Source organism: Pongo pygmaeus, chromosome 18 (genome assembly GCF_028885625.2).
Source record: "Pongo pygmaeus isolate AG05252 chromosome 18, NHGRI_mPonPyg2-v2.0_pri, whole genome shotgun sequence".
NCBI classification, from domain to species: Eukaryota; Metazoa; Chordata; class Mammalia; order Primates; family Hominidae; genus Pongo; species Pongo pygmaeus.
The window spans coordinates 55870801-55898506 of record NC_072391.2 but is presented as its reverse complement, the minus strand read 5'-3'; the positions used below and the strand labels follow the sequence as shown (position 1 = coordinate 55898506).

General features: G+C 44.3%; 1 protein-coding gene across 2 annotated transcripts; it reads left to right on the top strand.

The window, feature by feature from the left end:
- The first annotated feature begins 542 nt into the window (after positions 1 to 542).
- GOT2 (glutamic-oxaloacetic transaminase 2) lies at positions 543 to 27476 on the top strand. 2 transcript variants are annotated; one of them, XM_054452928.2, is made up of 10 exons: positions 543 to 792; positions 11019 to 11175; positions 12645 to 12773; positions 15637 to 15696; positions 16206 to 16367; positions 16594 to 16698; positions 18079 to 18229; positions 18703 to 18868; positions 25062 to 25212; positions 26314 to 27476. In XM_054452928.2, exons 1-10 carry the CDS (start codon positions 704 to 706, stop codon positions 26434 to 26436), a joined length of 1293 nt encoding a protein of 430 aa, XP_054308903.1. In that variant the 5' UTR covers positions 543 to 703; the 3' UTR covers positions 26437 to 27476. The 2 variants fall into 2 exon arrangements, with proteins under 2 accessions (XP_054308903.1, XP_063510398.1); XM_063654328.1 differs by having other exon boundaries at positions 25062 to 27476.
- Positions 27477 to 27706: the final 230 nt, after the last annotated feature.

Sequence of the window (27706 nt, the reverse complement as noted above, 5' to 3'; positions counted from 1 at the left end):
TGAGATCAGGGGTTTGAGACCAGACTGGTCAACATGGTGAAACCCCCGTCTCTACTAAAAATACAAAAATTAGCCGGGCGTGGTGGTGGAGCCTGTAACCCAGCTAGTCGGGGAGCTGAGGCAGGAGAATCGCTTGAACCCGGGAGGCAGAGGTTGTAGTGAGCCGAAATCACGCCACTGCACTCCAGCCTGGGTGACAGAGTGAAACTCCATCTCAAAAAAAAAAAAAAAAAAAAAGGTGGGGGATAAGGAAACATTCAGGAACGACGTGACATGACTTGTGCTTAGGGAAACTATTAGGGTTGAAAGTAAGGCCATCTTGGGTCCTAATGGCTGTAAGGCATCAGACAAAATACGTCAACTATGTCAGCCTACATTTTCTCATCTTTCAAACTGCCATAACAGCAGCCACCTCTTCGGCCGGCCAGGCCTGGCCCGGCTGGATTAAATGAATGAAGCGCAGCAAGGGCTGGGCGTAGGTAAACTGTGCAGTCATCCTCTTCCACCACCTCCGCTGAGCCCACGCCGCTCCGCCCGCCGGCCGCCAGGGATCGCTGTGACGTGGCTCGGGCCCAGCACGCGGCCGCTCTGGCCCGGGGAAGTCGCTGTCCTTACCTTCAACAGGAGCCGGTTCCCTGTGTGTGTGTGTCCGCTCGCCCTCTGCTCCGTCCTGCGGCTGCCCACTGCCCTCCTACGGTCCACCATGGCCCTGCTGCACTCTGGCCGCGCCCTCCCCGGGATCGCCGCCGCCTTCCACCCGGGACTCGCCGCCGCGGCCTCTGCCAGAGCCAGGTAAGCCAAGGGAAACGGAGATGGAGCCAGGGCGATGGCCCTGCCCCGCCGAGCTGCGAGCACTCCAGGATATTCACCCTTCCCGGCTCCCAAATACACACTGTCACTCACACTGCCACCCCCTCGGCTTTCCCTTGCTGGAGGCTGAGGATTGAGCGTCCGTGCCCCACAATGATCCTCAGGATCCCACATCCCTCTGGTCCCTGCAGGAGGGCGTGCAACGCAATCCCTAGGGAAAGGAATTGTGGCCCTCGGCGGCTCCCGGACTCCCATTCAGTGGGAGGGGTGCGGATAGTACTGGGGCAGCGGCGCCGGGTAACGACCGTGCCCTTGATAGGATGCCCTGGGGGCGGCGGGCGCAGCTGTCCTGGCCCCCGGCCCGCCCGAGTCGGTGGGCCGGCGGCGGCTGGCTGCCGCGTGTGTGCCCGGGGCGGGAAGCGCGCGAGAGGAAGGTTTCCGGGGCGCCGGCATTCGGGCCTCGCTTTCCTCCCCGCACCTGCGACCTTGGCGTGCGGCATCCTCCTGACCTTGCGACCCCCCGAGGTCCCTGTGACCCCGGGGCCCCTTTGGCCTTTGCTTGGGAAAGGGTCGAGGTGTAGTGTGTCTCTTTTTTTGTTTTGTTTTGTTCTGTTTTTTCCTTATTGCCCCTAAGGAGGTCCGGTTGCAGGGAGGCCATCAATCTTCCTCTCCATCTCCCTGTGCTCTTTCATGCAGTAAATATTTCGTAACTGCAGTTTCTCAGAGCCAGGCTCTGGACCAGATGCCAGCGATACAACTGTGAACAAGGCGAGGGAAGGACAATGACAAATTGTCATTGCTCAAAAAATGACAACGTAATTTCGTACTGTGACGTGTATAATAGTATGGAGGGAAATTTCAGAACTTGAAACAAGCTCTAGTAATTCATTCCCAATGAGACCGGAGCCAGACGATTAATTCAACTCAAGCCGATTTGGAGCACTCTCCTTAAGCACTACCTTAATAAGGAACTGAGTTTTAAAACCACCCCCAAGCAGGTATTAACTGCAAGGAGCAAAGCGTAGCTTGGCCTTTCGTTTGACTGTATGCGCTGTGTCTTTCAGCCAGCAGAACTATCTGTCCTTTCCAAGGCCCCACAGCCTTGGCAGTACAGTTTTGCCCAGGCTTCGCACTTTCTTCTCTTCCTGACTTGGCTCCTTCCTGGCCCACTGTCAACGTGTGCTCTTTAAGTCTGCCTACCTAGTGGGCCAGAGCCAGGAGGAGTTATTTATGCAGCAAATTTGGAAAACCAAAGGAGTGCTTAAAATTTCCGGCAAGAGAAAGTATGTTTCCCTATTGTAGTAATCTTAAAATAATACCTTGTTTTATGGATTTGGCTAGGTCGCCTGAAGCTGTAGTGCTTGGTGAAAATCCCTTGGGGTCAGGGTTAGTCATTCTTTCAGTTGGAGAGTCTGACTCATTTTTCTTTTCTGTATTTTTCTCACTAGAATATAAGTTCCATGAGAGCGGAGACTTTACCTACTTTATATTCACTGTTACATCTCAGCACTATTAACAGTTCCTGGCATGTCTCTTATATTGGATATTTTTATTTTAAGCCCTGATTTTTCACGTAATGCAACAGAAACAAATACAGTATGACATTTTAATGTTGTATCTTAGATCAAAATCTGAACATAGGCTGGTCCAAGTGTAATAGTGTTTACAACTAATTTATCATAACCAGTTACAGATTTTATTGTTCCTTCTCTCAACTAATCTTACACAGAGGAACCACAATGCTGCAAAGTATGTACCAAAAAAAAAAAATTCCCTCTTTTTTTTTTCTTTAAATACAGGGTCTCACTCTGTTGCCCAGGCTGGAGTGCAGTGGCACAATCATGGCTCACTGCAGCCTGACCTCCCAGGCTCAAGTGATCCTCCTGCTTCAGCCTCCCAAGTAGCTGGGACTACAGGCATACACCACCACACCCAGCTAATTTTTTTATTTTTTGTAGAAACAGAGTCTCCCTGTGTTGGTCTCAGACTCCTCCCACATCAGCCCCCAAAGCGCTGGGATTATAGGCTGAGCGACCCCACCTGACCAGAAAATAAATTCTTGAAATAGTTGAGCACCTAATGTTGAGGAATTACTCTTCAGATTTAAATAATGATACCTGATTAGGTGATAGAATCAGATGCCATATTTGGCATGAAGGTTAACTGTTCAGGCAAGATCAGACTTCCCTCCTTACACTGTGGAAGTGATCTTTACCTAGCTCCAAATGGTAAAAGTGGAAAATACTTAAACTGAACTCATCGATATTTCTATTTAAATGGCTCATTCTAATACAATAAAACTTTGTCTGTTGTTATTCTGAAGAACTGAGGATTTATCCAATGGCATACTTGGAACTCTTTGTAAATATGTGGAACTCTTTGTAAATTCAAGTGTATCATTTAGCTAAACACTGCGAATAAAACTTTCTCTTGTTGACCTGTACTGTAAATGTATAGTGACATGAGATCAGACATAGTTGCAGTTCAATGAAGAAAAATAAATGCTAATGTATTTTGGTTTATAATGATTTGCTTTTAATTATTTAATTCTGATTATTTACTTTTTGGTGAAATAACTCAGCAGGTCTCGTGATACTTTAAAAATGCAGTGTGCAACTGTGGTACCATAACCATTGGTTAAAAGATCACAGACCAGGCGCAGTAGCTCACACCTGTAATTCTAGCACTTTGGGAGGCTGAGGCAGGTGGATTGCTTGAGCTCAGGAGTTCTAGACCAGCTGGGCAACATGGCAAGACCCTGTCTCTACATAAAATACAAAAATTAGCCGGGCATGGTGATGTGCACCTGGAGTCTCAGCTACCTGGGAGGCTGAGGTGGGAGGATCGCTTGAGCCTGATCGCTTGAGAAGTGAAGAGTTGCAGTGAGCCAGCTGATCACGCCACTGCACTCCAGCCTGAGCAACAAAGCAAGACTGTGTCTCAAAAAAAAAAAAAAGATCACAGCTGTGCTATTGTCTCTGCCATTTTTAGCTCTGTGATTGTGGGCAAGCTAATTAACTTCCCTTCTGATTTTAAAGTAAGAAGAATGTGAGGAAAAGCAGTTTAAAAACTGTAAAACTCTAAGTAGGCTTAAGCTCCAGGGAAATTGCAATGCGTTTCAATTGGAAAGGCTTACCTGAATACTTTGTACCTAACCTCTCTTGGATGACCAGTCAATATTCCTCAATGTTTGAGGCTTTGTGCCTGTATCCAAAGTCTACTGATAGAAATCACTTTCTAGGTCACAGGTTATCAGCATGAGTTTTGCCCCTAGAACACTCTTATTTTCATCTACTCAATTCCTTTAAAAACATCAGAGTTCTTACAATGTGTGTACAGTCTTTACCATTTTAAGAAATGGAATAATGAAAGGCATGGAGGAGCTGAAAGATGGTTACTAATGTGGGGCTAATCAAATTGAGTATTCCCTCTGGGCCAGGTGCCGTGGCTCACACCTGTAATCTCAGCACTTTGGGATCCTGAGGTAGGAGGATCACTTGAGCACAAGAGTTGGAGACCAACCTGGGCAATATGGCACAACCCCATCTCTACAAAAAACTAGCCAGGCACGGTGGCACGCACCCGTAGTCCCAGCTACTCGGGGAGGATCACTTGAGCCCAGGAGGTAAAGGCTGCAGTGAGCCGTGGTCATGCCACTGCATTCTAGCCTGGGTGACAGAGTGAGACCCTGTCTCAAAAAAAAAATTTGTATCCCTCTAGGAGGGGAACAACAGACACTGGAGCCTACCTGAGGGTAGAGAATGGGAAGAGGGAGAGAATCAGAAAAAACAACTGTCAGGTACTATGCCTATTACCCAGATGATGAAATTATCTGTATACCAAACCCCCAGGACATGCACATGTACCCGTGAACCTGAAATAAAAGTTAAAAAAACCTCCCAGGCCTCTGCCCTTCAGATGCTAGTAGCACCTGCTTTCCCCCAGAGTTTCAACAAACAGAAATGTCTCCATAAATTGTCAGTGTTCCCTAGCTAGGCAACCCCTTCCTCTCTCTCTGGCTAAGAATGACTTTCCTTGTGATCTGGATTATAAACTTGTCTCAAGCAATAGATATGTGGTTTTCATACCTGTGTTCTTTAATCTGTATTTCATTTTCAATCTCAAAACTAGCATTGTAATTGTAAAATGAACATAATTTATTACATTTTTTAAAAAAAATTGAGTATCCCTGCTCCTATATTTAGATTGTTTAAAAATTCAGTATTTTGAAATTGTGTTTAGAATTCTTAAAAGACAGAGGCTGGAGGGCTGGGGCTGAGTGAGGGTGGTGGGCCTGCAGGGACATTCTTACTGTGCTAAAAAGCCACTGCAAACATAGCAATAAAAACATGTCATTTTCCAAAGCAAAAAAAGAAAGAATTCTTAAAAGGTACACCAGAAGACACAAGGCTATGGTTTCTGAGTTTCTATGCTTAACATTTTAAAGAACTTGAAAAATAAGTGCTTTTCACACCATTTAACAAGAATGATGCCTTCTCTCCTTGTGGTAGGGAGCAGTGGGCAGTGGCTTTGTTATGATTGAGGGTCTTGGAGGATACAGACCATTGTTTTTTCTTTTTCTTTTTTTTTTTTTTTTTTTTTTTTCTTCCTGAGACAGGGTCTCTATGTAGCCCAGGCTTGTCTCAAACACTAGGCTCAAGTGACCCTCCCACCTCAGCCTCCTGAATAGCTGGGACTACAGGCAAGCGCCACTACGCCCAGCCAGACCATCTTTTGAAAAATGAAAACTTTTCCAGAAGTGTTCTCTTTTATAATCTAGTATGTCCTTGACATTCAGGGTATTCCTTTCACTCGGCGGTTAATGACAGTGATGTAGATAGACAGGTGGCTACATGTTTTCAGGGTCTGAATTGTGGATAAGTAATAATGAAAGCTTTCTTCAGGCCCAGTTCAGAAGTTAGTTTAAGGTATCTGTGCGTCTTACTATCGCCTAGGTACTAGGAACAGCCAAGCAACCTAGAGCCACAACAACACACAATGAGAGGCAAGCTATTAAAAGAACTGGCACTAACACTAGTGAGGGGGAAGGGTGATAATGGCAGTGTCTCCTGATACTCTAGAAAAAACTATGCAGTAGTAATTGAAAAGCAGAAAAGGGCCGGGCGCAGTAGCTCACGCCTATAATCCCAGCACTTTGGGAGGCTGAGGTGGGCGGATCACTTGAGGTCAGGGGTTCAAGACCAGCCTGGCCAACATGGCAAAACCCCATCTCTACTAAAAATAAAAAAAAAAAATTAGCTGGGCGTGGTGGCGGGCGCCTGTAATCCCAGCTACTTGGGAGGCTGAGACAGGAGAATCGCTTGAACCCGTGAAGTGGAGCTTGCAGTGAGCTGAGATCATGCCACTACAGTTCAGCCTGGGCAACACAGTGAGACTCCGTCTCAAAAAACAGAAAAGCAGAAAAGGTTAGTTGGTCGGAGGGTTGTGGGTTATTGTTAAACTGATTAACGTTGTCTCCCCCCACAGCCATGCTTGATTCGCTTTGTATTCAAAGAGAAAGAAAAGCAGCAAGGACCTGCATTCGGTCACAAGGTCTTTCGGCTGTATATGCTCCTTGAATTCTCTACATACTGACCTCACCAGGCTCTGTGCTAGGATGCAGGATGGTTACAAATAAAAGTGGAGTGGTAATAATTTAGTAATGATGACTATTAGCGAACATCAAGCACTCTGCCAATCTAGGTTCTGAGTGTTTTTTTCATCATTATACCAGCCCTGTGAGATAGGTAGTTCTATGGCCCCATTTTACAGATAAGGAAAGTTGAGGCTTAATTTACTTGCCAGTGCTCACACAGCTGGCAGGTAACTGAGCTATTATTTGAATCCATGCAGTTTGCCCAGTACTGAAATTACCCAAGGCAAACTATTAAAAGAACCATTACAAGAAATAAGAGCCTGGGAAATCCCAAAAACTGGAAATAATCTGCCGTTTAATAACAGAGAATTGACTGTACACACTAATTAATTACAACGATTGAGACTGCAGCAGTCTTTAACTTGTCAAGGGAGCATGAATTAAACTCTGTACTGCCATCAAGTGTGCCCCATGGAGGAGTGAGGTGTATGAGTGCTGACTGGCCACAAGGACATTAAGAGAACCTTTGTTAGGAAAGAAATGTTCATGAGGTAATTCACGAGTTTATCAGCATGGTGAACACAGAGAACTTCCATGGTACCATACTGAAACGTGGCTGATTCACAGTGGATAAGTGATTACTAGGAGAACTTGAGCGATTCTCCTGCAACAACCCCCAGCTCTTTCTCACCGTGAGCCTTTATTCTTAAGTCTCTGCTTGGAAAGCCCTTTTACTCCTCCTTTCAGCCTTAGCACTCAGCTGCTAAGTCATGTCCTCTGGGAAGCCTTCCTAACCTTGTGCAGTACTTTCCTTCCCTTCTCCAAGCTATTAGGTCCTCTGCTCAGGGCTCCCATAAGTAATAGCCCATAATAATGCCCTGGGTAGGTGTGTATCACTATCCATCATCTCCCTGCAGTGCCCAGCCTGCACTGCATGCAGATCCCTGCTGATCACCACAGTGGACTAGTCAGGTGGTAAGGGATTGTGTTGTACTATTCTTTACATTCCCAGCCCTTAGCATAGTGTTCTTAATGATTGCTTTCGAAGATCATAAAGCCTAGAAAAGTGTTCTGGCAAGGCAGAGAATCTCTACACTCTAAACTGATTGCACAGTTTTGTTTTTTTTTAAAAAAAAAAAAAACCTTTTATATTGTAGGTGAAGTCATTAATCACTAAACCAAGGAAACTAGGCCATCAAGATTGGGCAAACTTTGTTAAAATGTTAACTTGTGTGTGCCTGTAGTCCCAGCTACTTGAAAGGCTGAGGTGGGAGGATGGCTTGAGTCTAGGAGGTCAAGGCTGCACTTTAGCCTGGGGGACGGAGTGAGACCCATCTCTTTGTTTGTTTGTTTATTGAGACGGAGTCTTGCTCTGTTGCCCAGGCAGGAGTGCAGTGGTGCGTTCTCGGCTCACTGCAACCTCCGCCTCCTGGGTTCAAGTGATTCTCATGCCTCAGCCTCCCAAGTAGCTAGGATTACAGGCGCACACCACCTTGCCTAGATAATTTTTGTATTTTTAGTAGAGACAGAGTTTCACCGTGTTGGCCAGACTGGTCTCAAACTCCTGACCTCAGGTGATCCGCCTACTTCGGCTTCCCAAAGTGCTGGGATTGCAGGCATGAGCCACTGCACCCGGCCGAGACCCATCTCTTTAAAACAGAAAAAAAAAAAGTTAACTCAGCTTCTTTTCAGATTCACTTACTATAAATCAAAACAAAATTCACAGCCGGGTGCAGTGGCTCACGCCTGTAATCCCAGCATTTTGGGAGGTCAAGGTGGGTGGATCACTTGAGGTCAGGAGTTAGAGACCTGACCAACAGGGTGAAACCCTGTCTCTACTAAAAATACAAAAATTAGCCAGGCGTGGTGGCACACATCTGTAATCCCAGCTATTTGGGAGGCTGAGGCAGAAGAATCACTTGAACCCGGAGACAGAGGTTGCAGTGAGCCACGATCGTGCCACTGCACTCCAGCCTGGGTGACAGAGCAAGACTCTGTCTCAAAAATAAATAAATAAAAAGAAAAAGCAGGCCGGGGGCAGCTCACGCCTGTAATCTCAGCACTTTGGGAGGCCGAGGTGGGTGGATCATGAGATCAGGAGTTCAAGACCAGCCTGGCCAACATGGCGAAACCCCGTCTCTACTAAAAATACAAAAATTAGCCGGGCATGGTGGCAGGAGCCTGTAATCCCGGCTACTTGGGAGGCTGAGGCAGAAGAATCACTTGAACTTGGGAGGCAGATGTTGCAGTGAGCCGAGATCGCGCCATTGCATTCCAGCCTGGACGACAAGAACAAGACTCCGTCTCAAAAAAATAAAAAATAAACAAAATTCACTAAGTTTTGTCCTCATATGCTCTTTCATATTTAAAACAAACTGGTCTTTTAGGATGGTAGTTCTCCCTGGGAACATGTTAGTTCTGTGTTAGTTATGTTAGCATGCAGTGTGTTTCCATCATTGCTATTTTCAAATGAATCAATAAGTATAACAAGCTGCTCAGTTTTTCTAATACAGTAAGTATTAATAGTTATACCCCACATAAATAAAAGCTCTTTGGGGTTTTCAGTAAGTTTTAAGAGTATAACAGGATCTAAAGATCACAAAGTTTGAGAACTGCTGCTTTAGACCAATACTACTCTTTTTCCTTAAAAACACACAGTTGTATTTATTTGTCACTATTGATCCTAGTGTGGTCTCAACACTCATTGCTTATCTTTTAACCAAAGTAGCTTCTATTTCCCAGAGAAAATTAAGAAGAGAGGGTGGTGATGTCAGTCCTACACAAGCATTCTAAACAGACTGGCAAAACTCGTGAACACATGCAGTACAACTTCTACAGCCACATATATCCCTTTTATACCTCCTTAAAGTGGCAACAAAGAAAGACCTTTTTATTTTAATGACTCAAAGCTATAGCCTCTCGAGCATGTAAAAATAAACAAAGGTATATAAATTTTAAATTATGCTTGGTAATCAATGTGTCTGTAGTCTATCTTAGAAATTATTTAGGTATGCAATGAATAATAATCTGTTAATCAATTCATTGTAATATTAGACCAAAAGTGTAAGTTACCCTAAAGATCTTAGAAATTGTCTTCAAGGCTGGGCACAGTGGCTCACGCCTGTAATCCCAGCACTTTGGGAGGCTGAGGCGGGCAAATCACATGAGGTCAGGAGTTCGAGACCAGCCTGGACAACATGGTAAAACCCCATCTCTACTAAAAATACAAAAATTAGCTGGGTGTAGTGGCGGACACTCGTAATCCCAGCTACTTGGGAGGCTGAGGGGGGAGAACCACTTGAACCCAGGAGGCGGAGTTTGCAGTGAGCCAAGATCACGCCACTACACTCCAGCCTGGGTGACAGAGTGAGATTCCATCCCCCGGCTCCAAAAAAAAAAAAAAAAAAAAGAAATTGTCAAGCTGGCATATTACAAAATACAATTACTGTTCTCCCAAAAGCCTATATCCCCTGTCTAATAAGAAAAACATCAGACAAATTCCAGTAGAGGGGCATCCTACAAGATACCTGACCAGCATTCCCAAAATTGTCACAGCCAAGAGGAGCTTATGGAGACACGCAACTAAGCATAATGTGGTGTCCTAGATGGAATTGTGGAACAGAAATAGGTAAAAGCTAAGGAAATCTAAATAATGTGTGGACCTAATAATGTATGGACCAGGCACGGTGGCTCATGCCTGTAATCCCAGCACTTTGGGAGGCCAAGGCGAGCGGATCACCTGAGGTCAGGAGTTTGAGACCAGCCTGGCCAACATGGCGAAACCCCGTCTCTACCAAAAATACAAAAATTAGCTGGGTATGGTGGCGATCACCTGTAATCCCAGCTACTCCGGAGGCTGAGGTGGGACAATCACTTGAATGTGGGAGGCAGAGGTTGCAGTGAGCTGAGATCACGTCATTGCACTCCAGCCTGGGTGACGAAGAGGGAAACTTCGTCTCAAAAATAGTAATAATGTATCAGTATGGATTCATTAATTGTAACAAGTGTGCCATACCAATGTAAAATGTTAATAGGGGAAACCTGGGGGTAAGGGTATATGGGACTGTACTATCTGCTCAATTTTCTGTAAATCAATACTGTTTTGGCTCAGGAGGCTGAGGCAGAATTGTTTGAACCCAGGAGGCAGAGACTGCAGTAAGCCAAGATCGCACCACTGTACTTCAGCCTGGGTGACAGAGCGAGACTGTCTCAAAAAAAAAAAAAAAAAAGTTTGTCAGAATAGCAATTCAATTTCATTTAACACAAATTTGTATTTTTCATAATTTTAAATATATAAGAGTAATATGGCCAGTTGCAGTGGATCACTTGAGGTCTGGAGTTTAAAACCAGTCTGGCTAACATGGCGAAACCCCATCTCCACTAAAAATACAAAAATTAGCTGACGTGGTGATGCATGCCTGTAATCTCAGCTACTTGGGAGGCTGGAGTGGGAGAATCACTTGAGCCCAGGAGGCAAACGCTGCAGTGAGCCAAGATAGCACCACTGCACTCCAGCCTGGGCAACAGAGCAAGAGTCTATCTCATAAATAAATAAGTAAAATGGATCTTGGATCTAGCTAATGGGATTGAGCTAATGTATTTCTCATTTCAGCTCCTGGTGGACCCATGTGGAAATGGGACCTCCAGATCCCATTCTGGGAGTCACTGAAGCCTTTAAGAGGGACACCAATAGCAAAAAGATGAATCTGGGAGTTGGTGCCTACCGGGATGATAACGGAAAGCCTTACGTGCTGCCTAGCGTCCGCAAGGTGAGCTTGCTGTTCATCTTCTTCTGAGTGGGATGAATAAACTGAAGAGAGCCCTGGAGAGTGGCAGGAATAGTGCTGGACCGGGAATCAGGAGCCCTGGGCTTTAGTTCTGGCACTAATGGCATGAATTACCCGGGTTTTCTGGACTGTAGTCTCCTTGACTGTAAAGGTGAGAGGTTGGAACCACCTGTTTTTTTCCAAGATTGAACTTTCTATGGTTCTGTGATCATCTATAAAACAGACATTAAATATGCTTTAGAAATGCTTAGCTATGCCTAGTTTAATCCTGAAGGTGCATAAGAGGACCAAGACTTTAAGCACTGTCTCTTGGTGAGAGGAACAGCTCTTCGTGGATTACTATTTTTATTTTCCATTTCTCTAACTGTGATTACCTTAGTCAAACCTTTGTACACAGGCATGCTCTGTCCTTTCTTCCTGCTGAGCTATGGAATGTTTTCACCTCTTTCTTTTGTTATATTTTTATTAGTAGCATCCTTATTTGTTAACTAAATAATATAACAAATCCCCTTAGAATAATTTTTTAAGTTATTCAGCAAGTATTTGCTACTGCAACCTGCATCACAACCAAGCACTATTGTACATTCCCTCATTCACACTTCACCTCAACACTGTGAGGGGTAGAAATAGTTCCTCCATTTAACAGAGGAGGAAACTGAGGCTCAGGAAGGCTAAATAACTTGCCTAGGGTAACACAACTTCTAAGGGACAGCCAGGCCTCCAATGCCAAAGCACGAAGATGTGTGGCTATTACTGTTAACCCTTCGAAGTTCTTAAACTGGCATATAGCTTGACATGCTTCTCGTTTTGTATTTAGTTTGATTTAATCATCTTATATCTATTTTAGGTGTTGCTCTTAAACCTTGGTCTTGTGCATTCCAAGAATCTCATTTTATGTTAAATTGTAACCAAGAGAGACTATACCCATCCACATAAAACCTAACTTAAACAATAAAATACAGTTTGGAAAAGAAAGTGTTTCTGTTCTGCAATATAAACTATCAAGCGTTCTACCTACCATTCTTCTCGGAGAGTAACTTCAAATTTTAAAAAAAGATTTGGCCGGGCGCAGTGGCTCATGCCTGTAATCCCAGCACTTTAGGAGGCCGAGGCAGGTGGATCACCTGACGTCAGGAGTTCGAGACCAGCCTGGCCAACATAGTGAAACCCCGTATCTACTAAAAATACAAAATTAGCTGGGCATGGTGGTGCACGCCTGTAATCCCAGCCACTAGGGAGGCTGAAGCAGGACAATCACTTGAACCCAGGAGGTAGAGGTAGCAGTGAGCCGAGATCACATCACTGCAGTCCAGCCTGGGTGACAGATCAAAACTCCGTCTCAAAAAAAAAAGACTTTACCTCCAAAACTTAACTTATAAAACTTTAAACATTAATCATAGTAATTCCAAGTAAGGAGAAGAAACTCAATGGATGTATTTTCTCTTGTCTAGGCAGAGGCCCAGATTGCCGCAAAAAATTTGGACAAGGAATACCTGCCCATTGGGGGACTGGCTGAATTTTGCAAGGCATCTGCAGAACTAGCCCTGGGTGAGAACAGCGAAGTCTTGAAGAGTGGCCGGGTAAGCTGAGCAGTCTCTGGCATCATCCCAGGTCTATTTTAACAAATTTGTAATTATTTAAACAATTTTAGGCCAGGCGCGGTGGCTCACGCCTGTAATCCCACCACTTTGGGAGGCCAAGGTGGGCAGTTCATCTGAGGTCGAGAGTTCGAGACCAGCCTGATTAACATGGAGAAACCCTGTCTCTACTGAAAATACAAAATTAGCCTGGCATGGTGGCGCATGCCTGTAATCCCAGCTACTCAGGAGGCTGAGGCAGGAGAATCACTTGAAGGCAGAGGTTGTGGTGAGCCGAGATCTCGCCATTGCACTCCACCCTGAGCAACAACAGCAAAACTCCATCTCAAAAAAAAAAAAAAAATTAAGAAATATGAAAAGATAACTCATTTTGTGTGTAATGATTGTTTTGAGGAGGGCACACTATTTCTAATAATTCTTATTTGATAGTAAATTGCCATCATTAAATAAAATAATTTTCATGGACACCAATTCCAAAAATGTGCTACTAGTAATCCTGAAAATGTGGTAGTCATTTGACTGATAGATTTGATGTTACTTTTGCTGTTAGTCTCTACCTGCTTATGTTCATTTTACATTGAATATGCTTTAGAAATGTTAACTATGCTGAGTTTTAAGCTTGCAGTTAGCCCACACCCTCATGTCCTAAGCTTCCAACTTGCACAGAAGCAGCAAGCAGGAAACAAGCCATGGGTGAACTGTGGGGGCTGGACCAGTCTGGCAGCCCTCTGCTGTCCCTTCACAGCCCACATGGACACAGAAAGAAGACCACGCTCCCAACATGTGAACTCATGCACATTGTGGTTCACTTTCTTTGGAAAAAAACATGTTTTTTAGTGAGTGCATTTGTATGTTTTTCTGGGTAAGCCTGGGGAGTGAAGAAACATACAAACTAGCAAAATTAAGTCAACATTTTCTCTCCCCTTCCCCCTCTGAAAAGCCAGAATAAATACACTTTATTTACAAGACTGGTCTAAGTCCACACATGAATTTGTTAACTCAGAGTGAAGCACACAACCTCAACCCCAGGGTTATGTAGTAATTATCCTACGTCAAATAGAATTTGGTTTAGTTCTGTCCATACAGTCAACTGCCTGTTAGCCCCTCCTGGAAATTTCTGTACTTTTTAATTCATGTGTTTTTTTGCCTAGTCTCTGCTCCGTCTAGATAACAACCAAGTATGAGGCTGGCCTACCTTAAAATAACATCAGCTTGTCTTTTATAAGTTGTTGTGCCTCAGCCGGGCACAGTGGCTCACTCCTGTAATCCCAGCACTTTCGGGGGCCGAGGCGGGTGGATCACCTGAGGTCAGGAGATCGAGACCAGCCTAACCAATATGGTGAGACCCCTGTCTCTACTAAAAATACAAAGATTAGCCAGGTGTGGTGGTGCACGCCTGTAGTCTCAGCTACTGGGGAGGCTGACATGGGAGGATTGCTGGAAACCAGAAGGTGGAGGTTGCAGTGAGCCAAGTTTATGCCATTGCACTCTAGCCTGGGTGACAGAGCAAGAACTTGTCTCAAAAAAAAAAAAATTGTTGTGCCTTTGTGAATCATAGTATTATGGGACCTACAGTGAGGTTTTTATTTCCATCATGCCAAAGTTTTCAGGACAAACTATTTAAAATAATTTTTTAGTTGGGTTTTTCCCTCTTTAATCTACTGCCACCCCAGTCCAGAAAAATACGTTTTGTAGAGCCTTGTACTTCTACAACACCTTTAAAAACAACAAGCAAAAACCTCTTAAACCTACGGTGATTTCTTGTTTGTCCCTTAAAGTTGACCAATTTGAATAAGGAGATTCACCTCAGGCATCTTCCTATTACCCAAAACATGAATATTTTCAGATTATGAAAACACATAGAAGGGGACCTCTTAGAAAACCTTTATTTATTTATTTAGAGATGGAGTTTCGCTATTGTTGCCCAGGCTGGAGTGCAATGGCTCGATCTCAGCTCACCACAACCTCCGCCTCCCGGGTTCAAGCAGTTCTCCCGCCTCAGCCTTCCTGAGTAGCTGGGATTACAGGCATGTGCCACCACACCTGGCTAATTTTGTAGTTTTAGTTGAGACAGGGTTTTTCCATGTTGGTCAGGCTGATCTCGAACTCCCGACCTCAGGTGATCCGTCCACCTCGGCCTCCCAAAGTGCTGGGATTACAGGTATAAGCCACCGCGCCCGGCCAGAAAACCTTTAAAATGTTGTAATGTTATCCTTGTATACTTGTTGACTTGCTTTTCAAGGAACTTTGATGTTTAGAGAGTCATTCTACTTTGTATAATTCTAAAGTAGTATTTTAATGTAGTGACTGTTCTCAGTGTCTTTTTATTTTATTTATTTTTTTTTTTAGACAGAGTCTCACTCTTTTGCCCATGCTAGAATGCAATGGCACAGTCTCAGCTCACTGCATCCTCCACCTCGCAGGTTCAAGCAATTCTCATGCCTCAGCCTTTCTAGTAACTGGGATTACAGGCGTGCGCCACCACGCCCGGCTAATTTTTGTTTTAGTAGAGACAGGGTCTCGCCATGTTGGCCAGGCTGGTCTTGAACTCCTGACCTCAGGTGATCCACCCGCCTTGGCCTCCTAAAGTTCTGGGATTACAGGCATGAGCCACCGCACCCAGCCTCTCAGTGTCTTTTTATATCTTTTATATAATTCACCCATTTTTCATATTGAGGAGGAATTTTTGTGTTCTGAAAGTTTCGCCTGTAACATGGAATGATACTAACAGGCCATAAAGAATGAGCTTCTGAAGTATGAAGGGTCCTGGACAGAGCAGTGGCCCTGGGTCTGGGCCTATATAGAGAGTGTTGCACATCACTGACCGTGGGTATCTCTCCTTCAGTTTGTCACTGTGCAGACCATTTCTGGAACTGGAGCCTTAAGGATCGGAGCCAGTTTTCTGGTGAGTCTGGAAGCTTCTTCAGGAAAGAACTATAAATTCCAGATGACAGGGCTTCCTGTTGTGTATGTATTTGACTGTTGATGCAGAAGTAGATTTCTTCTTTCCATGAAGTTTGCAGATGTCCTATTCTCTGATGAAAAAATGAAAGGACTTTGAAGAAATTACAGGAAAGATATATTAGTGATGATGATAAATTCAGTTCACTAGGAACTTACTATTTACTAGGGAGCTTTTGCATTTTAACTTGTTTAATCCCTGTGAGAGAGGTACAATTAACCCCCTTTACAAGTGAAGAAAGCAAGACCCAGAAAGGTCCTTGGCTACACAGCCAGTATAACTGTCAGAGACTATTCCAACCCAGGCAGTCTTACTGCTGAGTCAATACTGCTTCTCAACCATAGAGAGAAACTGGATTTCAGCGGAGAAAAATGTTCTCTCAGTAAAGCACGTCAACATTTTTTTGCCTCTCCTTTGTTCATTTTTCTGTTTCCTTTCGTCCCATCTTTTAGCAAAGATTTTTTAAGTTCAGCCGAGATGTCTTTCTGCCCAAACCATCCTGGGGAAACCACACACCCATCTTCAGGGATGCTGGCATGCAGCTACAAGGTTATCGGTATTATGACCCCAAGACTTGCGGTTTTGACTTCACAGGTGCTGTGGAGGATATTTCAGTAAGTGTGGCTTTCAGGGTGAGAGAGGTGAATCAAACTCCTTGCTTGCAGACATTTGATGTCTCCTACCATGTCCCAATATCTGAGTTAAAATACTGGGGAAGAGCTGATTCCCACACTTCTGGTTACCTTTGTTACTTATCAAATGATGACGATCCTGTGGCATTTCAGATAAACCATTTCCTTTAAAGCTGCAAAGTCGTCTCTTGGCTGTTTTTCTCTTTAGAAAATACCAGAGCAGAGTGTTCTTCTTCTGCATGCCTGCGCCCACAATCCCACGGGAGTGGACCCGCGTCCGGAACAGTGGAAGGAAATAGCAACAGTGGTGAAGGTGAGGAGGATGAACTCACTGGCGACAGTTCTGTGTTTAGTAACCAGCTTTGGAGGCTTAATTTGGCAATGTCTCAAAGAGAGTCTTAACCTTGAACCTGCGTGAAATGTCCACACAGGTGGATAAGCTGCCAGAAAAGGGCTCCCCATTTGCGTGATTAGCAGTTCTGGGATTGATGACGCATGAGTATTTGAAAGTAATTTTTTTTGGCCGGGCGCGGTGGCTCATGCCTGTAATCCCAGCACTTTGGGAGGCCGAGGCGGGTGGATCACCTAAGGTCAGTTCGAGACCAGCCTGGCCAACATGGTGAAACCCCGTCTCTACTAAAAATACAAAATTAGCTGGGCGTAGTGGCCCATGCCTGTAATCCTAGCTACTTGGGAGGCTGAGGCAGGAGAATCACTTGAACCCAGGAGGTGGAGATTGTGGTGAGCCGAGATTGTGCCACTGCACTCCAGCCTGGGCAACAAAAGCAAAGCTCTGTCTCTAAAAAGGAAAAAAAGATAATAATTTTTTTCCTCATCCTGGATGTAGGGAACTCTGATAAAACCTGTCCACTGGCCCCAGGATGTCTGCTGTTGATGCCTATATTCGCCCTGGTCAGTGGTTGCTTATTGATCTTTTTAAACACTTTTTCATGTCCTCTCCTTTGCAGCATTGCCATGATCACTCTCAAAGTGTAGCCAGCTGTCAAAGAAGACACTAGTCAAAATTCCTAGGGAGGAAAATATTATTCCTGTTGTCTCATGTCCCTGTTTTCCCTTTTCACTCCTTTTCATTTCCCTTTCTTTTCTCTCTCTTTTTTTTTTTCTTTTGAGACAAGAGTCTCACTCTGTCGCCTTAAGCCGGAACGCAGTGGCACAGTCACAGCTCACAGCAGCCTCTACCTCCAGGGCTCAAACAATCCTCCTACCTCAGCCCCTGAGTAGCTGGGACTACAGACATGTTTGCCACACCTGCCTGGCTAATTCTTTCTATTTTTCATAGAGACAGCATCTCACTTTGTTGCCCAGGCTGATCTCAAACTCCTGGGCTCAAGTGATCCTCCCACCTTGGCCTCCCAAAGTGCTGGGATTATAGACATGGGCCACCATGCCTGGGCAGTTTCCCTTTCTTTAACTTCTGTCAAATCTAAGCTGCAAACAGAATGAGACAGAAACAGCATTTGGAGAGCGCTTTCAAGATAAAATGGCTCTAATGATGTTGTCTCATGAGTCCTGGGTATAAGATGAGTCTTCCAGGATTACGTTAGCCCCAGAAAAGGCTTATTGTGCTTATTGGGACCATGTCCACCTCACATAAACATCTTTCAGACTTTTATAAACATCTGGGGCCTCTTCAGAAAGACTGCTAAAGCTTTGATCTTTCATTCCTTCTCAGAAAAGGAATCTCTTTGCGTTCTTTGACATGGCCTACCAAGGCTTTGCCAGTGGTGATGGTGATAAGGATGCCTGGGCTGTGCGCCACTTCATCGAACAGGGCATTAATGTTTGTCTCTGCCAATCATATGCCAAGAACATGGGCTTATATGGTAAGCTACAGCACCCAGCATGACACATGCTCTCATGCTGGGAGAGAATGCCACGAGGGCATAGAGCTTGTGGGTGTGTGTGTGTGTGTGTGTCCATCCATGTCCATGTCCCTCCCTACCCTAAGATGAAAGACCAGTATCGTAGATTTTACTGATTTTCTTAGCCATATATTCTTCGGTGTCCTTAAATTTTTCCAGCAAAGGAAACTGATTACTGCTTCTCTAAACAAAAAGTAAGAAATCCATGAGCCAAGAAGATAGATACAATAAAAAATACTTTTGAATACTCTGAGTACTCAAAACTTCCTTGTGCCTCAGTTCACCACTCTTGTTGTTGAAAGCTTTTTATTTATAATAAAGTTATTTTGGGGTCCTTTGGATGGAAACACATAATACATAGCAAATACACTCATGATTTGCTTTAGCACATTAGATAGTAGAAGTAGAAGACGAGATCCATTTTTGTCTTTCAGGTGAGCGTGTAGGAGCCTTCACTATGGTCTGCAAAGATGCGGATGAAGCCAAAAGGGTAGAGTCACAGTTGAAGATCTTGATCCGTCCCATGTATTCCAACCCTCCCCTCAATGGGGCCCGGATTGCTGCTGCCATTCTGAACACCCCAGATTTGCGAAAACAATGGTAAAGGCTTATGCCACTCCCCAGCCACCCACCTGTTCCCACCACTGCTCCTTCAAAGCTAGTTTTTAATTGACCTCTAGTGATATACAGTACCCCATAGATTCCATATGCGGAAGGCAGGGAAGGGAGCAAAAAATGTGCATTCCTTTTTTAAAAAATTAAGGCCGGGCGCAGTGGCTCACGCCTGTAATCGCAGCACTTTGGGAGGCCGAGGCGGGTGGATCACCTGAAGTCGGGAGTTCGAGACCAGCCTGACCAACATGGAGAAACCCCGTCTCTACTGAAAATACAAAATTATCCGGGTGTGGTGGTGCATGCCTGTAATCCCAGCTACTCGGGAGGCCGAGGCAGGAGAATTGCTTGAACCTGGGAGGCGGAGGTTGCAGTGAGCCGAGATTGCGCCATTGCACTCCAGCCTGGGCAACAAGAGCAAAACTCTGTCTCAATCTATATAGATAGATAGATAGATAGATAGATAGATAGATAGATAGATTGGTTGAGACAGGGTCTTGCTCTGTCACCCAGGCTGGAGTGCAGTGTTGCAATCCTAACTCACTGTAACTTTGTACTCTTGGCCTCAAGCAGTCCTCCAGCCTCAGCCTCCCAAGTATTTGTTAGCACTTTGAACCAAGTTAATTGGTATTTCTCTGTAAGAGGCAGACATAATTTTTAAATGGTAGTTCCTTTTATTCCGTCATCTCCATGTTAAATAGAACCTGCTTTCCCCTAAAATCAGTTTCAAATTAAGTACCTTACATAGGAAAACTTCCTTAAAAACATCATATTTTTGTTTGTGTCCTAATAATTGCTAGCATTGAATCAGTATTTTTGCATATCTTTGTATTTTATTGTAGAGACAGGGTCTTGCTGTCTTGCCCAGGCTGGTCTCCTCAAACTCCTGGGCTCAAATGATCCTCCCACCACAGACTCCCTAAGTTCTGGGATTGCAGGTGTGAGCCACTGCACTCAGCCTGTTTTTTATTATCTGTACTATCTGACTCTCAACATCTGTTCTCTGAATTCGTGTTACTACATCTTTTTGACCACAATCCACATAAGAAATATATTTAAGGCTGGGCACAGTGGCTCACACCTGTAATCCCAACACTTTGGGAGGCTGAGATGGAAAGATCGTTTGAGACAAGCCTGGGCAACATACTGAAACCCCATCTATAAAATTTTAAAAATATATATTTTACATCATGTCCTTGAACATATTATATATTTATATGTGTATATGACTGAAACTGTTTTTCAGACTCAATACTAAAGCCTTCATGTGCTTTACTCGAGTTTTTTGTTTTGTTTTGTTTTTTGTTTTTTTTTTTAAACAGTCTTTGCTGTGTCACCCAGGCTGGAGTGCAGTGGCACAATCACTGCAACCTCTACCTCCTAGGCTCTAGCAATTCTCATGCCTCAGCCTCCCGAGTAGCTGGGATCACAGGTGTGCACAACCAGACCCAGCTAATTTTTTTTTGTATTTTTAGTAGAGACGGGGTTTCGCCATGTTGGCCAGGCTGTTGTCAAACTCTTGGCATCAAGTGAACCACCTGCCTCGGCCTCCCAAAGTGCTAGGATTACTGGCATGAGCCACCAAGCCCAGCCTTCACTCCAATATTTTCTAAATGCCAATTGCATCTTACTAAGTTGAATTTAACATAATAAGCCAGGCAAGGTGGCTCACACCTATAATCCCAGCACGCACTTTGGGAGGCCAAGGCGGGTGAATCCCTGGAACCCAGGAGTTCGAGACCAGCCTGGGCAACATAGCAAGACTGTGTCTCTATTAAAATAAAAGAAAATTAAAAATTAAAAAATTAACCTACCAATGGGTCATGACACATAATTTAGAAAACACTGCTCTAGAAAGGGGTTGGCAGACTGTTCTGAGAGTCAATCCAGTTTGCCCCCTATTCTTGTAAATAAAGTTTTATTGGAACACAGCTGTACCCATTTGTTTATGAATTTCGTATGGCTACTTCTTTGCTGCCATGGCCGAGTGAGCAGTTGTAGCAGGCAGAGACCATATGGCCCATAAAGCCTAAAATAATTACTGTTTAGCCATTTACAGAAAGTATGCCAACCCCTACTCTATGAGTTCATAAAACCATGATGCCTGTGGAAGGTGTGATTTGTTATATGAGTTTATCCTGTGTAGCTGCTTAGTTGAGAGGTCACATCTCTGAGCAGCTCTTGGATAGAAAAGCTAAATCTGCTATCTCTAAGAAACTGGATATGTACCTCCCCTAGTCATCATGTGACAACTATTTTTTCTGTCTTCACTTTCTGTCTCATGAACATTAAAGTAAATACTAAGAGTCTGGTTCAGGATAGTTTTTTTTGTTTTTTGTTTTGTTTTGTTTGTTTTGTTTTTTCCTTTTGATTTTTTATAAAGACAAGGTCTCACTGTGTTGTCCAGGCCAGTCTCAAACTCCTGGGCTCAAGTCATCCTCCCACCTCACCCTTCCAAAGTGCTGGGATTACAGCTGTGAGCCACCGCACCCAGCTCAGGATAGTTCTTTATGATATAATAGGTTCATGCTAGACCTACCAAAAAATTGAGTACTTTTTAAGTTATATTTTTTTGCAGCATGATATTAACATGTAAGTATATTTCAGAAAGTTTGTGAAAGGGAAAAAATTAACCATAACTCTAGCTATTCTAACTCAGCTTTTTTTTTTCCCTTGCCCATTGTTTGTCTGTCTTTTGTTTATTTGTTTATTTATTTGTGTGTGTGGTTTTTTTTGTTTTTTGTTTTTTGTTTTGAGACAGAGTTTTGCTCTTGTTGCCCAGGCTGGAGTGCAATGGCACAATCTTGGCTCACTGCAACCTCTGCTTCCTGGGTTCAAGCGATTCTTCTGCCTCAGCCTCCCGAGTAGCTGGGATTACAGGCATGTGCTACCACACCTGGCTAATTTTGTATTTTCAGTAGAGACGGGGTTTCTCCATGTTGGTCAGGCTGGTCTCGAACTCCCGACCTTAGGTGATCTGCTCACCTCGGCCTCCCAAAGTACTGGGATTACAGGCGTGAATCACCACGCCCAGCCACCCATTGTTATCTGTAGTTGTGACATACTGTTATATATGTATGTGCAGGACTGGTTTTGGTTTTGTCACTTAGAATTATATTAAGCTTTTTTCACTTAATATTTTCAATGTTTCTTGAAATATTTTCATATTCTCTGGTTATGAAGATTTTTTTTAATGCATGCATTTCAATACACAATTTGAGAGTCTGTAGTAGACAAAGATGCCATACTGTGTTAATGACTACCCTCAGGGTGGTTATAATCCGATGAGAAAGATACACACATGACTTTCTTGTTCTTGTTGTTGTTGTTGTTGTTGTTGTTGTTGTTTTGAGAGAATCTTGCTCTGTGGCCCAGGCTGGAGTGCAGTGGCACAATCTCGGCTCACTGCAACCTCTGCCTCCTGGGTTCAAGTAATTTTCCTGCCTCAGGCTCCCCTGAGCTGGGATCACAGGCACCCACCACCACGCCTGGCTAATTTCAGTATTTTTAGTAGAGACTGGGTTTCACCACGTTGGCCAGGCTGGTCTCAAACTCGTGACCTCAATGGATCCATCCACCTTGGCCTCCCAAAGTGCTAGGATTATAGATGTGAGCCACCGCACTTGGCCACACGTGACATTTAATATAAGACAGAATGGAATAAATGATGACTAAAGGGAGAGCTGTTGATTCTAGTGGGGAGTTGGAGAAGATGTAATGAGGACTGCGTCATGTGAGCTGTGCCTTAAAGAGGGGAAAGGGCTGCTTTTTTTGTGAAGGAAATGAAACGGACAAGGAAACTGGGCAGAGATCTGAGTGAGGGCATAGGCGTGGGACGTGCATTATGCAGAACTTGTGTAGAAAGCCCCAAGTTGTTTTTGTGACGAAAACACGAGTGTGAGGAGGACTGTGGGAGGCAGCCAAGCTGAGAAGGTGGAGCAGATCGTGAAGCACCCTGGTTGATACTGTAAGAAGTCAGAACTTGATTCTCCAGGCAACAAGGAGGATGGAGGGGTTTGGCTAAGATGGCTCCACATCTAGCCCTGTTCATGCACTTAATATCTTTGGGATCCAGGCCTCAAAGTGAATGAAGCTGGACGATGGACACTGTAGGAAATTTAAAATCAGATGCCATAGCTGGAGGGGCCAGGGGCTCCTCAGCTCCAGCCAGTAATTATTTTGCTAATACAGTGCTATCAGCTTCTCATTTTTCAAGAGAAACTACAGGTTTAAGCTTTTAGGCACAAGTGCCCAATTTAAAAATGTTTCACTGGGTGAAGTAAAACATTACTAGTCCCATATTTGGTCTTTAATTGGCAGTTTGTGGTCTCTCTTCTAACTGTGCATAACATCATTATAGAGAGATGGGTTAGGAAAGTGAACACCTAAGAACAGGGAGATAAACTGTAAATGGGAATGTCATTGGTGAGAGCCAAGAATGTCCCAGAGCCATGGGAATGGAGTGGAAAGGGTAGATTCTGAGGAAGGGGAAGGTTGTATTCAGAATCAGGTGATCCCTGTGCACAGTCAAAGGACTACCTTCTCCAGTCCCTCAGACAGAATTTACCCTCCTTGGGGCTTTTAGCATAGCAGTGTCCTATGTGTTTTACATTTTGCGGCCATATTCCGTACTTGGTTTACAGGTTTGGTTACCAGCATCTCTTGCAAGCTTTTGAAGGCAAGGACTATGTCTCAGTCCTCACCACCTAAAATAGCTTGGCTCATTGTAGATTCATAGTACATTGTCTCAATTGTGAAGATGGGAATGTATATTTCATCCATGTCAAAAATAAGGTCATTTTTTTTGTTGTTTAACCCACAGCTTTTACCTTAATCTTAGTAGGTTTTAGAGTGATTCATTCACTTTTTTTTTTTTTTTTTTTTTTTTGAGACAGAGTCTTGCTCTCTCACCTAGGCTGGAGTGCAGTGGCGCCATCTCCACTCACTGCAAGCTCCGCCTTCTGGGTTCACACCATTCTCCTGCCTCAGCCTCCCCAGCAGCTGAGACTACAGGCACCCGCTGCCACACCCGGCTAATTTTTTTGTATTTTTAGTAGAGATGGGGTTTCACTGTGTTAGCCAGGATGGTCTCGATCTCCTGACCTCGTGATCCGCCCGCCTGGGCCTCCCAAAGTGCTGGGATTACAGGCGTAAGCCACCGCACCCAGCCCACTTTTCTTAATACAGATGCAATTATGATGGGGTTACATCCCAATAAGCCTGTCATAAGTCAAAAGTGCATTTAAGGCCAGGCTCATGTCTGTAATCCTAGCACTTTGGGAGGCCAAGGTGGGAGAATCACTTGAGCCCAGGAGTTCCAGACCAGCCTGGGCAAAATAGGGAGAACCTGTCTCTACAAAAAAAAAAAAAAAATTAGCAAGGCATGGTGGAATGCACCTGTGGTCCCAGCTACTTGGGAGGCTGAGGCAGGAGGATCACTTGAGCCTGGAAGATTGAGGCTGCAGTAAGCCATGATCATACCATTGTACTCCAGCCTGGGTGATAGACTGAGACCCTGTATCTAAAAAAAAAAAGAAAGAAAAAGAAAATGGGCCAGGCGTGGTGGCTCACACCTGTAATCCCAGCACTCTGGGAGGCCAAGGCAGGAGGATTGCTTGAACCTTGGAGTTTGAAACCAAACCGGGCAACATGGCAAAACCCCATCTCTACATTAAAAGAAAATGCATTTAATACACTTAACTTACCAAACATCATAGCTTACCCTAGCGTACTTTAAACATGCTCAGAACAGATATTAGACTACAGTTGAGCAAAATCATCTAACACAAAGCCATTTTATAACAAAGTGCTGAATGTCTCATGTAATTTATTCAATACTGTACTGAAAGAAACAAAATGGCTGTATGGGTACTTAAAGTACGGTTTCTATTGAATGTATATTGCATTTGTGCCATTATGAAGTTGAAAAATGGTAAGTCAAGGACTGTCTCTACTCAAGTGTGTTAACTGTTTTAGTTGCCTGATGGAAATAGTGTTCCAATATAAAACAGAATGCTATAAAATAGCTTTCTTCCCTGGCCAGTGACAGCATGTCACTCACTCATGACCTGAAAATTGAGGCACACTAGGGGAGTGCTCAAGGGAGGTAAAAATGCAGTGAACTCCAGCATATCGGTCAGTGCTTAGGCAGAATGAGCTGCATCTCAGAGTTTCTTTACAGGCTGCAAGAAGTGAAAGGCATGGCCGACCGCATCATTGGCATGCGGACTCAACTGGTCTCCAACCTCAAGAAGGAGGGTTCCACCCACAACTGGCAACACATCACCGACCAAATTGGCATGTTCTGTTTCACAGGGCTAAAGCCTGAACAGGTGAGCGATTCTGATTTCTCTGCAGCAGACCAACTGATCAGTCTTTGCAAACCCGAAGGGTTCTTTTTTTTTCTTTTTTCTTTTTTATTTAATGTTTTCGGGTTTTTTGTTTTGTTTTGTTTTTGTTTTTGTTTTGAGACGGTCTCGCTCTGAAACCCAGGCTGGAGTGCAGTGGTACAATCTCAGCTCACTGCAACCTCCACCTCCCAGGGCTTAAGTGATCCTCCTGCCTCAGCCTCCCGAGCAGCTGGGACTACAAGTGAGTGCCACCACACCTGGCTAATTTTTGTATTTTTTGTAGAGACGTAGTTTCGCCATGTTGCCTGGGCTTGTCTTAAACTCCTGGACTCAAGCGATCTGCCTGCCTTGGTCTCCCAAACTATTGGGATTACAGGTGTGAGCCACTGAGCCCAGCCCCAGAAGGATTCTTCATAGATCACCCACCTGTTCAAAGTTACCCTAAAAACAGTTAAAACAGTTATTTTGGAGCCCTTTTAGGTAAAAGTATTGTAATACTTTTTAGCATTTATTTTGCTTTTTTTTTTTTTAGTTGTTTACCTCTCTGTATCCCCCATGAACTCACAAACTTCTAAAGAGCAGAGCTTGTTTTGATCATGTTCATGATCACTATTGGTTCTCCCAAGAGAGCAACAGGAGGAATAGCTGTTTCATAATTGAATCCTGGCTCTGCTGAATCTAAAGGTGTTTTTTTCCCCATCTGTTTATGCCTCAGAATTCATCATCCTACTTTAAAGTAGCTTTTTTTTTTTTTTTTGAGATGGAGTCTCACTCTGTTGCCCAGGCTGGAGTGCATTGGCACAATCTCGGCTCACTGCAGACTCTGCCTCCCAGGTTCCAGGTTCCAGGTTCCAACTATTCTCCTGCCTTAGCCTCCTGAATAGCTGGGATTACAGGCGTGAGCCACCGCACCCAGCCTTAAAGTAGCTTTTTATTCTTATTTTATTCCAAGCTAACAGCAAATTCTGGGAACAGGTTTTAAGCGAGGAAATGGAGCTTTGGTAAGTTGGCTACTGTGCCATGTCAGGCCGGGGAGAATCCCCTGTACCGGGAAGAGGTACCCAAGTTCTTTCCTCTCTGCAGGTGGAGCGGCTGATCAAGGAGTTCTCCATCTACATGACAAAGGATGGCCGCATCTCTGTGGCAGGGGTCACCTCCAGCAACGTGGGCTACCTTGCCCATGCCATTCACCAGGTCACCAAGTAATGTCCCTGGTGCGAGGAAACAGAGACAACCTTTCTGTCTTCAGCCTCTGCTATTGAGGGCTTCACACAGACAATGAGAGAGGGTGGATGGTGGTGAGTGGATCATTTCTGTCAACCACAGTGTGTAACACTCAGCATTTGAATGTTTCTCAGAAAAGAACATGTAGTGACACAGGGCAGAGGCATCCGTGGCTGGCGTCTGGAACATTAAACCAAACTCTCCCCTGTCCTTTTTTCTCCAACTTTTCTCAAAGAGTTTACATGTGCAAGAAAGTCATCACACCAAAAAACCTGTCAGTTATGCCATGGCAATATTTCAGAAGCTTTAACTGAAGTGTCAGGTTCGTCCTGAGAAACAGCACACATTAGAGGTTTTGAGAGAAGACCTAGTTCTGTCATGAGCAGTCGGCCTCGTGTCTGTCCTCCCATCTTGGAGCAACCTTATCAACAGGCCGCGCTGCAGAAATGATGTTTTATGAAAACCACTGAGGCTGCTGCCACTCCAGCAAGGAAAATAATGCAGTTTCCTGTCTTATTTAAGAAAAAGAGAAGGCTCTCTTTTCTCCCTTGTCATTGCTGTTCTTTTCCTTACACACAAAGATTTTTTAACTATTGCAGATTTTCATCCCATTCTACTGCTTGACTGACCATCAACTCCATCCTATCGAGATTTATTTAAGAATGAAGAACATAATTTTCTGCTGATGCTGTACCCTCACCTTTCTCAGCAAAGAATAGTGGAGAGTAGGAAACTGTACTTTATCTCGGCATCCTCTTGAATGATAGTGTAAGTTTCTCCGGTTGGGATGTTGTTGCTGCCCGGTTGGACCTCCTCCCTTTGTTGAATGTGGTGTGCAGCCACTCATCTCACACCATGAGTCCAGCGGTGCAGGGTGGTACCAGGAAAGAGGATATTCTAGGCTTTGTGTGCTGCTAGCTGGGTTCAGGCTTCACCCACTGGAAAGAACCACCATCTGCTCTAACCATGTAGACTTATTGCGGCCTGGTTTCTCTGTTACAATAAAATTACTGTAGACCCAACTACTGTCTACTAAGTTATCTTTTTTCTTTAATGGGAGGAAGGGGTAGGAGTGGGTAAATAAATATCCTAGGAGTTTGGAATCGTGTAGCTGATCATAAGCCAGTAGATGTATCCACTATTCCAAATATTGGCTGAAGATTCGTCGTTTTCTTCTTCATGTTGCCATTCAGTTTGTCCAGTCTGAAGATGCTGAGAATGTGGGTGTAATACCTTGGACCTTGTGGGGAAC